This window comes from Coregonus lavaretus, assembly GCF_964263955.1.
Source record: "Coregonus lavaretus genome assembly, contig: HAP1_SCAFFOLD_2950, whole genome shotgun sequence".
NCBI classification, from domain to species: domain Eukaryota; kingdom Metazoa; phylum Chordata; class Actinopteri; order Salmoniformes; family Salmonidae; genus Coregonus; species Coregonus lavaretus.
The window spans coordinates 52,501-64,767 of NW_028159368.1; the positions used below are offsets into that span (position 1 = coordinate 52,501).

General features: G+C 50.2%; 1 protein-coding gene and 1 pseudogene across 2 annotated transcripts in view; one reads left to right on the forward strand and one right to left on the reverse strand.

Annotated features, from left to right (window-relative positions):
• The window catches only part of LOC311122953 (cAMP-dependent protein kinase type I-beta regulatory subunit-like), a gene marked incomplete at its 3' end in the record, with an annotated part of 51,263 nt that extends 39,362 nt beyond the window's left edge, over positions 1 to 11,901 (forward strand). Inside the window, exon 4 of the mRNA XM_084197249.1 lies at positions 11,810 to 11,901. Within this exon, the coding sequence (XP_084053375.1) occupies positions 11,810 to 11,901 (92 nt within the window). The remainder of the gene's footprint in view (positions 1 to 11,809) is intronic.
• LOC311122954 (neutral cholesterol ester hydrolase 1-like) lies at positions 1,404 to 2,676 on the reverse strand (annotated as a pseudogene). Its single transcript has one exon. The product of its transcript is annotated as a neutral cholesterol ester hydrolase 1-like (transcript).
• Positions 11,902 to 12,267: the final 366 nt, after the last annotated feature.

The following is a 12,267-nucleotide window of genomic DNA, read 5'->3' on the forward strand; positions in this document are numbered from 1 at the left end:
TACCCCTCTATCCATAAAGAGTATAGTAACCCCTCTCTACCCCTCTATCCATAAAGAGTATAGTAACCCCTCTCTCTACCCCTCTATCCATAAAGACTATAGTAACCCCTCTCTACCCCTCTATCCATAAAGAGTATAGTAACCCCTCTCTCTACCCCTCTATCCATAAAGAGTATAGTAACCCCTCTCTCCACCCCTCTATCCATAAAGAGTACAGTAACCCCTCTCTCTACCCCTCTATCCATAAAGAGTATAGTAACCCCTCTCTCTACCCCTCTATCCATAAAGACTCTAGTAACCCCTCTCTACCCCTCTATCCATAAAGAGTATAGTAACCCCTCTCTCCACCCCTCTATCCATAAAGAGTATAGTAACCCCTCTCTCCACCCCTCTATCCACAAAGAGTATAGTAACCCCTCTCTCTACCCCTCTATCCATAAAGAGTATAGTAACCCCTCTCTCCACCCCTCTATCCATAAAGAGTATAGTAACCCCTCTCTCTACCCCTCTATCCATAAAGAGTATAGTAACCCCTCTCTACCCCTCTATCCATAAAGAGTATAGTAACCCCTCTCTCCACCCCTCTATCCACAAAGAGTATAGTAACCCCTCTCTCTACCCCTCTATCCATAAAGAGTATAGTAACCCCTCTCTCCACCCCTCTATCCATAAAGAGTATAGTAACCCCTCTCTCTACCCCTCTATCCATAAAGAGTATAGTAACCCCTCTCCACCCCTCTATCCATAAAGAGTATAGTAACCCCTCTCTCTACCCCTCTATCCATAAAGAGTATAGTAACCCCTCTCTCTACCCCTCTATCCATAAAGACTCTAGTAACCCCTCTCTACCCCTCTATCCATAAAGAGTATAGTAACCCCTCTCTCCACCCCTCTATCCATAAAGAGTATAGTAACCCCTCTCTCCACCCCTCTATCCATAAAGAGTATAGTAACCCCTCTCTCTACCCCTCTATCCATAAAGAGTATAGTAACCCCTCTCTCTACCCCTCTATCCATAAAGAGTATAGTAACCCCTCTCTACCCCTCTATCCATAAAGAGTATAGTAACCCCTCTCTCTACCCCTCTATCCATAAAGAGTATAGTAACCCCTCTCTCCACCCCTCTATCCATAAAGACTCTACATTTACATTTACATTTTAGTCATTTAGCAGACGCTCTTATCCCAGTCAGTGAGTGCACACACTTCCTCATACATTCTAACGCAGTTTAAAACACCAGTCCAACCCAGTTTGATCCAGTTTAACCCAGTAAGAGAGACATTCTAAACCAGGTCAACAATCAGGTTGAACCCAGTTTAAAAGCCTTAAAAACATCCGCTTGTCTAACCTGGACATTGGTCTGAAATTCTGACTGCAAGATGGCTATGGGTTTGCAGGTGCATAGACACACACACACACACACTAGAGGTTTTCCTGCAGCCAGTCCATGTATCTTCTGATCATTATTTTCCCCACATCGAAGAAAAACGGCCAGTGCGCAAAACTCAAGGTGCCGTGGAAACCGTCGTCATAGTGATCGCTGGAAACTGTGACGCCCGTGTCCTGTAGCCTCCTGGTGTACATCAACCCATCGTCTCAGAGCACATCGTACTCTCACGTTAGAATGTAAGCTCGCGGGGTTCTACCCAGAACCCCCTGCTCCGCCAGCAGCGGCGCCGCTCGGACATCCAGCAACCCCGGGAGAAGATCTCCCTCCTGCCCCGTGACCTCCTGTGACCCCGTCTCCATGCCAACAGGCTTGTAATGCTTCATGTGTTTGGCCGGCAGAAGGGTGGTCCAGTTGATATGGGAGCGGATGGAGGGAGGGATGGAGGGATGGTGGAGTAAGGAGGGGGACAAGAGGAGGGGATGGAGAGAGGTATCAACCCCCAGATAGAGCAGCCAGAACCTGGCCATCATAAAGCGGTGTAGGATGGGCATGTTGTGGTTCTGTTGGTGGGATGGAGTGTTGAGGTCTAGACCCTGGAGGACAGGGTAGATCAACGCTTGAACACTGAACTTCACACTCACACTGTCATCTACCGAGATCTGCTGTGCGACGGCTGCAGCCAGGTTTCCTCCAGCGCAGTCGACTGACACGGCCACGCGCTGTGGATCCACAGACAACTTTCCCAGAATGCCCGGCTCCAGGAAGTGCTTGGCCGCAGCCAGACAGTCCTCATACTGCACAGGGAAATGCACTGCTGGAGCCAGACGGTACTCAACAGACACAACCACTGTATTCAGCTCATCAGACATCTGCCTACACAAGACATCATAGCTCCCCATCTTGGCGGCGCAGAGGGCCCATCCTCCTCCATGGTAGAACATCACAGCCCTCCTCAGCCCCCCCTCTCTCCCCCCCGCGGCGGGGGGCTCGTACAAGCGCACCGGTACTCCGTCAAAGTCCACATCACTCACCCTCACCCCACCTCCCTACCCTCCCGCCATCTCCCCCAGGGACTCCAGCCCCGATACGGCCCCCCGAATCACTGGGATGTGATGACTCAGACCCAGACACTGGCACAGGTCATCCACTTGCAGCACAGCATGGAATAAGGCGTCCAGCAGCATCAGTTTCAAAGGCTCCTCGATGGCAGCAGGTAACGGTATATAGATGTAATATGGAACACCCACCGTTAATATCAATGTTACTACAACAGAAGAAAACTTCATCTTTTTTACACCAGTATTACTAGCTAACTCCCCAACATGAGACATAAATCACCCGCAACAGAGGGCAGCGCAGTCAGAATGTGAGAATGCGGTGTAGTTAGCTTTATGTTAAAGATTCAGACTCGTTAATACCTCTTAAACGGAACGTGCAACCCTCTCTCCACTCCTCTATCCATAAAGACTCTAGTAACCCCTCTCTCCACCCCTCTATCCATAAAGAGTATAGTAACCCCTCTCTCCACCCCTCTATCCATAAAGAGTATAGGAACCCCTCTCTCTACCCCTCTATCCATAAAGACTCTAGTAACCCCTCTATCCATAAAGAGTATAGTAACCCCTCTCTCCACCCCTCTATCCATAAAGACTGTAGTAACCCCTCTCTCTACCCCTCTATCCATAAAGAGTATAGTAACCCCTCTCTCTACCCCTCTATCCATAAAGAGTATAGTAACCCCTCTCTCTACCCCTCTATCCATAAAGAGTATAGTAACCCCTCTCTCCACCCCTCTATCCATAAAGAGTATATTAACCATTCTCTCTACCCCTCTATCCATAAAGACTCTAGTAACCCCTCTCTACTGCTCTATCCATAAAGAGTATAGTAACCCCTCTCTCTACCCCTCTATCCATGAAGAGTATAGTAACCCCTCTCTCTACCCCTCTATCCATAAAGACTCTAGTAACCCCTCTCTACTGCTCTATCCATAAAGAGTATAATAAACCCTCTCTCCACCCCTCTATCCATAAAGCGCATAGTAACCCCTCTCTCCAATCCTCTATCCATAAAGACTCTAGTAACCCCTCTCTCCACCCCTCTATCCATAAAGACTCTAGTAACCCCTCTCTCCACCCCTCTATCCAGAAAGTCTCTAGTAACTCCTCTCTCTACCCCTCTATTCATAGAGTATAGTCACCCCTCTATCCATAAAGACTCTAGTAACCCCTCTCTACCCCTCTATCCATAAAGAGTATAGTAACCCCTCTCTACCCCTCTATCCATAAAGAGTATAGTAACCCCTCTCTCCACCCCTCTATCCATAAAGAGTATAGTAACCCCTTTCTCCACCCCTCTATCCATAAAGAGTATAGTAACCCCTCTCTCTACCCCTCTATCCATAAAGAGTATAGTAACCCCTCTCTCCACCCCTCTATCCATAAAGACTCTAGTAACCCCTCTCTCTACCCCTCTATCCATTAAGAGTATAGTAACCCCTCTCTCCACCCCTCTATCCATAAAGAGTATAGTAACCCCTTTCTCCACCCCTCTATCCATAAAGAGTATAGTAACCCCTCTCTCTACCCCTCTATCCATAAAGAGTATAGTAACCCCTCTCTCCACCCCTCTATCCATAAAGACTCTAGTAACCCCTCTCTACCCCTCTATCAATAAAGAGTATAGTAACCCCTCTCTCCACCCCTCTATCCATAAAGACTCTAGTAACCTCTCTCCAACCCTCTATCCATAAAGACTCTAGTAACCCCTCTCTCTACCCATCTATCCATAAAGAGTATAGTAACCCTTCTCTCCACCCCTCTATCCATAAAGATTATATTAACCCCTCTCTCCACCCCTCTATCCATAAAGATTATAGTAACCCCTCTCTCCACACCTCTATCCATAAAGATTATAGTAACCCCTCTCTACCCCTCTATCCATAAAGACTCTAGTAACCCCTCTCTCTACCCCTCTATCCATAAAGAGTATAGTAACTCCTCTCTCCACCCCTCTATCCATAAAGTGTAAAGTAACCCCTCTCTCTACCCCTCTATCCATAAAGAGTATAGTAACCTCTCTCCAACCCTCTATCCATAAAGACTCTAGTAACCCCTCTCTCTACCCATCTATCCATAAAGAGTATAGTAACCCCTCTCTCCACCCCTCTATCCATAAAGATTATAGTAACCCCTCTCTCTACCCCTCTATCCATAAATAGTATAGTAACCCCTCTCTCCACCCCTCTATCCATAAAGAGTATAGTAACTCCTCTCTCCAACCCTCTATCCATAAAGACTCTAGTAATCCCTCTCTCAAACCCTCTATCCATAAAGACTCTAGTAACCCCTCTCTACCCCTCTATCCATAAAGAGTATAGTAACCCCTCTCTCCACCCCTCTATCCATAAAGAGTATAGTAACCCCTCTCTCTACCCCTCTATCCATAAAGAGTATAGTAACCCCTCTCTCCCCCTCTATCCATAAAGAGTATAGTAACCCCTCTCTCCACCCCTCTATCCATAAAGACTCTAGTAACCCCTCTCTCTACCCCTCTATCCATAAAGATTATAGTAACCCCTCTGTCACGGTGTGCTGAAGGTGGGTGTGGTGCAGGAATCAAGCGCAGGACGCAGAAACTAAGTCCAAAAGACTTTAGTGAAATATTCACGTAGTACACGAGTCCAACAAGCCCGGAGGCTAAATAACGGTGCACACAGGCGTCAAACAAAAGGCGCACTAACATGTGCGAAGAACCTCTCCAAACAACGGAGGGAAACACGTAGCTCAGAACACCAAACAGAAGCGTAATCACACACAACACCTGACACACACAACGAGAACTAAATAGGACACTAATGAAGACTAACTAGAAACAGGTGTACAACATCAAGACAAAACCAAACGAACATGAAACATAGATCGGTGGCAGCTAGTACTCCGGGGACGACGACCGCCGAAACCTGCCCGAGCAAGGAGGAGGAGCAGCCTCGGCCGAAACCGTGACAGTACCCCCCCCTTGACGCGCGGCTCCAGCCGTGCGCCGACCCCGGCCTCGGAGACGACCAGGAGGACGCGGAGCAGGGCGCGTGGGATGGCCCCGGTGGAATTCCGACAGGAGAGACGGGTCTAGGATGTCCCTCCGTGGCACCCAGCACCGCTCCTACTGGCCGTACCCCTCCCTCTCCACGAGATACTGGAGACCCCCCATCCGGCGTCTTGAGTCCAAGATGGACCGAACGGTGTACGCCGGAGCCCCCTCGATGTCCAGTGGGGGCGGAGGAGTCTCTCCTATCTCACCTTCCTGGAGTGGACCAGCTACCACCGGCCTGAGAATAGACACATGGAACGAGGGGTTAATATTCTTATATTCAATAGGCAGATGTAACCTATAACACACCTCGTTCAATCTTCTCAGGACTTTAAAAGGCCCCACAAACCGCCGACCCAGCTTCCGGCAGGGCAGGCGGAGGGGCAGGTTTCTGGTTGAGAGCCAGACTCGATCTCCAGGTGCGTACACCGGCCCCTCACTGCGGTGGAGATCGGCGCTCGCCTTGTGTCGACGGATGGCCCGCTGCAGGTGGACGTGTGCAGCGTTCCACGTCTCCTCCGAGCGCCTCATCCAATCATCCACCGCAGGGGCCTCGATCTGGCTCTGCTGCCAAGGTGCCAGAACCGGCTGGTAACCTAACACACATTGGAAGGGGGTTAGGTTGGTAGAGGAGTGGCGGAGAGAGTTCTGGGCCATCTCGGCCCAGGGAATATACCGAGCCCACTCCTCCGGCCGGTCCTGGCAATATGACCTCAGAAACCTACCCACATCCTGGTTGACTCGTTCTACCTGCCCATTGCTCTCCGGGTGGTACCCCGAGGTAAGGCTCACCGAGACCCCCAAACGCTCCATGAACGCTCTCCAGACTCGGGAGGTAAACTGGGGGCCTCGATCAGACACTATATCCTCGGGTACCCCGTAATGCCGGAAGACGTGGGTAAATAGTGCCTCTGCGGTCTGTAGGGCAGTAGGAAGACCCGACATAGGGAGAAGACGACAGGCCTTAGAGAACCGGTCCACAACGACCAGGATGGTGGTATTCCCCTGCGAGGGGGGAAGGTCTGTCACAAAATCCACTGAGAGGTGGGACCATGGTCGTTGTGGAACGGGCAGGGGTTGTAACTTACCCCTGGGCGCCTTACACTGTGCGCACACCAAGCAGGAGGAGACATAAACCCTCACATCCCTGGCTAACGTGGGCCACCAGTATTTAGTGCTAAGACAATGCACTGTCCGGCCAATACCCGGATGTCCAGAGGAGGGTGACGTGTGAGCCCAGTAAATGAGTCGATCCCGAATCTCGAGCGGAACGTACTTCCGACCCACAGGACACTGTGGAGGGCTAGGGTCGGCACGCAACGCCCGCTCGATTTCAGCATCGACCTCCCACACAACCGGTGCCACAAGACAAGACGCCGGTAGTATGGGAGTAGGCTCAACGGACCTCTCCTCCGTGTCATACCGCCGGGACAGCGCATCTGCCTTACCGTTCTGGGACCCAGGGATGTACGTGATTTTAAATACGAACCTGGCGAGAAACATACTCCATCGAGCCTGGCGAGGGTTCAGTCTCCTCGCTGCCCGGATGTACTCCAGGTTCCGATGGTCAGTCAAAATGAGGAAAGGGTGTTGAGCCCCCTCAAGCCAATGCCTCCACACCTTAAGGAGCATGGAGCATTCATCAACCCGTATGGCATGACGAGATACTCGAAATGACCCGAAGTGGTACTAAACGCTGTTTTCCATTCGTCGCCCTCCCTAATGCGCACCAAGTTATACGCGCTCCTGAGATCCAGTTTTGTGAAAAACCGCGTTCCGTGCAATGACTCCGTCATGGTCGCAATCAGAGGGAGTGGATAACTGTATTTCACAGTAATCTGATTGAGACCACGGTAATCAATGCACGGGCGCAACCCTCCATCTTTTTTCTTCACAAAAAAGAAGCTCGAGGACGCGGGAGAAGTGGAGGGCCGTATGTATCCCTGTCTCAAAGATTCGGCTATGTAAGTCTCCATAGCTTTTCTCTCCTCTTGAGACAAAGGATACACGTGGCTCCGTGGGAGCGCTGCTCCTGCCTGGAGATCAATCGCACAATCCCCCTGTCTATGAGGAGGCAACTGCATCGCCCTAGCTTTACTAAACACGATAGCCAAATCCCCATATTCAGGCGGAATGTGCAGTGCGGGCACTTGGTTTGGACTTTCCACCGAAGTCGCCCCCACGGAAACACCCAGACATCGCCCCTCACACTGAGCAGACCACCCATTGAGAGCTCTCTGTTGCCACGAAATGGCAGGGTTATGGGTACTTAACCAGGGAATTCCCAGCACCACCGGGTACGCAGGAGAGTCGATAAGATATAGCTGTATAGTCTCCTCATGACCCCCCTGCGCACACATCCTAAGTGGCGCTGTGATCTCCCTAATCAACCCCGACCCCAACGGGCGGCTATCTAAAGCATGAACGGGAAAAGGCTTGTCAACAGGCAGAAGGGGAATCCCTAAATCTAAACAAAACTTCCGATCAACAAAATTCCCAGCTGCGCCTGAATCTACTAGCGCCTTATGCTGGGAATGAGGTGCAACCTGTGGAAAACGAACAGGTATACAAAAGTGCGCAACAGAGAGCTCTGGGTAAGTGGGGCGTCTACTCACCTGGGAAGGCTCCCCAGTGCGTGGTCTGTTGTCTCCTCCCTCTGGGAACCCTCCCCTGCACCTGGCCGCAGTGTGCCCTCCACGACCGCAATTGGTGCAGGGGACAGGCCCCCTCGGGCTCCTCCTCCTCCTTCCTCTAGCGCCAGCACCCCCGAGCTCCATAGGGCTCGGCTCGGAGGTGCTGGAGGGTGGGATGGACGGACCCCACTCGGGACGTCCACGGGTGGCCAGCAGGGTGTCCAGACGGATGGACATGTCGACCAACTGGTCGAAGGTGAAATTGGTGTCCCTGCAGGCCAACTCACGTTGAACGTCCTCCCGTAGGCTACATCGAAAATGGTCGATGAGGGCCCGTTCATTCCACCCTGCGTCTGCCGCTAGAGTCCGGAACTCCAGTGCGAACGCCTGTGCGTTCCTCCTCCCCTGTCTCAGGTAGAATAGACGCTCCCCCGCCGCTTTGCCCTCAGGTGGATGGTCGAACACGGCCTTGAAGCGACGGGAGAACTCTGCGTAGGAGATGGTGGTGGCGTCCATCCTCCTCCACTCGGCGTTGGCCCATTCCAACGCCTTGCCCGTGAGACAGGAGATGAGGGCGGAAACGCTCTCGTGTCCCGAGGGCACCGGGTGTACAGTGACCAGGTAGAGCTCCACCTGCAGGAGGAACCCCTGACACCCGGCAGCTGTGCCGTCATACGCCCTCGGGAGCGAGAGCCGAATCCCACTGGGTTCCAGACCTGGGACTGGTGGACCGGCCGATGGGGGTGGCAAGGTAGGTGGAGGTGTGGGTACCCCTCTGGACTCCCATCGGTGCAGGGTGTTGATGACATCCTGTAGAGCGGTCCCCAGTTGTCTGATCTGGTCATCCTGGCTGCGGACATGCTCCTCCAGCGACTCAGGTGTGGCTGTTGCTCCTGCTGATTCCATATTATATGGTGTGTGATTCTGTCACGGTGTGCTGAAGGTGGGTGTGGTGCAGGAATCAAGCGCAGGACGCAGAAACTAAGTCCAAAAGACTTTAGTGAAATATTCACGTAGTGCACGAGTCCAACAAGCCCGGAGGCGAAATAACGGCGCACACAGGCGTCAAACAAAAGGCGCACTAACATGTGCGAAAAACCTCTCCAAACAACGGAGGGAAACACGTAGCTCAGAACACCAAACAGATGCGTAATCACACACAACACCTGACACACACAACGAGAACTAAATAGGACACTAATGAAGACTAACTAGAAACAGGTGTACAACATCAAGACAAAACCAAACGAACATGAAACATAGATCGGTGGCAGCTAGTACTCCGGGGACGACGACCGCCGAAACCTGCCCGAGCAAGGAGGAGGAGCAGCCTCGGCCGAAACCATGACACCCTCTCTCTACCCCTCTATCCATAAAGAGTATAGTAACCCCTCTCTCCACCCCTCTATCCATAAAGAGTATAGTAACTCCTCTCTCCAACCCTCTATCCATAAAGACTCTAGTAACCCCTCTCTCTACCCATCTATCCATAAAGAGTATAGTAACCCCTCTATCCATAAAGATTATAGTAACCCCTCTCTCCACCCCTCTATCCATAAAGACTCTAGTAACCCCTCTCTCTACCCCTCTATCCATAAAGAGTATAGTAACTCCTCTCTCCACCCTCTATCCATAAAGTGTAAAGTAACCCCTCTCTCCACCCATCTATCCATAAATAGTATAGTAACCCCTCTCTCCACCCCTCTATCCATAAAGACTCTAGTAACCCCTCTCTACCCATCTATCCATAAAGAGTATAGTAACCCCTCTCTACCCCTCTATCCATAAAGACTCTAGTAACCCCTTTCTCCACCCCTCTATCCATAAAGAGTATAGTAACCCCTCTCTCCACCCCTCTATCCATAAAGAGTATAGTAACCCCTCTCTCTACCCCTCTATCCATAAAGAGTATAGTAACCCCTCTCTCTACCCCTCTATCCATAAAGACTCTAGTAACCCCTCTCTCTTCCCCTCTATCCATAAAGAGTATAGTAACTCCTCTCTCCACCCCTCTATCCATAAAGAGTATAGTAACCCCTCTCTCTACCCCTCTATCCATAAAGAGTATAGTAACCCCTCTCTACCCCTCTATCCATAAATAGTATAGTAACCCCTCTCTCTACCCCTCTATCCATAAATAGTATAGTAACCCCTCTCTCTACCCCTCTATCCATAAAGAGTATAGTAACTCCTCTCTCCACCCCTCTATCCATAAAGAGTATAGTAACCCCTCTCTCTACCCCTCTATCCATAAAGAGTATAGTAACCCCTCTCTACCCCTCTATCCATAAATAGTATAGTAACCCCTCTCTCTACCCCTCTATCCATAAAGAGTATAGTAACCCCTCTCTACCCCTCTATCCATAAAGAGTATAGTAACCCCTCTCTCCACCCCTCTATCCATAAAGAGTATAGTAACCCCTCTCTCCACCCCTCTATCCATAAAGAGTATAGTAACCCCTCTCTCTACCCCTCTATCCATAAAGAGTATAGTTACCCCTCTCTCCACCCCTCTATCCATAAATACTCTAGTAACCCCTCTCTACTGCTCTATCCATAAAGAGTATAGTAACCCCTCTCTCCACCCCTCTATCCATAAAGAGTATAGTAACCCCTCTCTCCACCCCTCTATCCATAAAGACTCTAGTAACCCCTCTCTCCACCCCTCTATCCATAAATACTCTAGTAACCCCTCTCTACCCCTCTATCCATAAAGAGTATAGCCTCTCTCTTTGGAGCAAAGGTCTATTTCCAGCTTACCAGATGGTTGATAGAGACTACAGAGGGTTGATGTTGGTAGTTGGTAGTGTACTGCAGTGGCTCATGAATGTTTCAGCCAGTCTGCTGCTGTTACCGTACTGCTGCTGCTGCTGCTGTTGTAGCTGTGGTCCTCTTCATGGTGAGCCATCTGTTGCTTTAAGTTAATTACAGCCTACAGACTGCTGCTTCCCTCAGAGCATGGACGCTCTCTCTCTCTCTCTCTCTCTCTCTCTCTCTCTCTCTCTCTCTGTCTCTCTCTCTCTCTCTCTCTCTCTCTCTCTCTCTCTCTCTCTCTCTCTCTCTCTCTCTCTCTCTCTCTCTCTCCTCTCTCTCTCTCTCTCCTTTCTCCCCCCAGTAACACATCTGCAGAGTTCAGAGCTTTACGTTTTTCTCCCTAGAACGTCTTTCCTTAAATACAGAGGCAGTAGTCTTTGTAGTGGGCTCTGAGGAAATGTGGCTAGCCCGCATCATTCCTCCAAACAGTCCTTTGGTTCAGACATGGACATGAAAATGCATGTTTTATGAATGAGCACAGGGCCTCGTGAACACACAGCGAAGGGCTACACACACACACACAGACACACATAGGCACACAGCCGCACACACACACACATACACTGATCTGAGTCAAACAGATGGGTTGCGTTCAATTATGGACAGACAGGAGGGTTTGTTTAAAATGTACTGTAATGTGCTTAAATGTGTGCACTGAGCTATTTAGATTTATGTGTTTTCTTTTCTTTTCAATAAATGCTTTTTGGGGAAGTCTTTCGCTTTTTGGCCATGTAAACATGACAAATAGGAAAGACAATGGGTACAGTATTAAATTGAATTCAATCAGCTGTATTGATACCCATCAATTCCAATGTCTGTGATGCAAGTGCTGTAGTCTGATTCCTGTTTGAGAGACCATGATGTTTGGTTTGTTATTCCTCAGGTGATTCCTAAGGACTACAAGACCATGACTGCTCTGGCCAAGGCCATCTCCAAGAACGTGCTGTTTGCTCACCTCGACGACAACGAGAGGAGGTAAGACCCCCAATGTTTTGAAAGCCCCGGGGTGAAGTTTCCCCTAGGTGCAGATCTAGGATCAGCTTCCCCTCCCCAAATCATACTCTTAACCATTAGTGGGGAAAACACTAAACTGACCCAAGATCAGTGTCTAGGGACGACTTCACCCTAGTTTAAAACCATGAGTGACTGAGTGACTAAGTGAGAGAGCGAGATTGTGTGTGTGAGCTAATCATTAAGATGCCTTTTGTTGTTGTTGAGCAATTTGCCCGTGTGGCCACAGTGGGCCAGTGTTGTCTGCAGTGCTGCTGGGTTGAAACAGGTCAAAAGTTGTGAGACCAGCCAGGCGAGAAGGGGGGCAGGCAGACACTGGGCAGAGGGGTG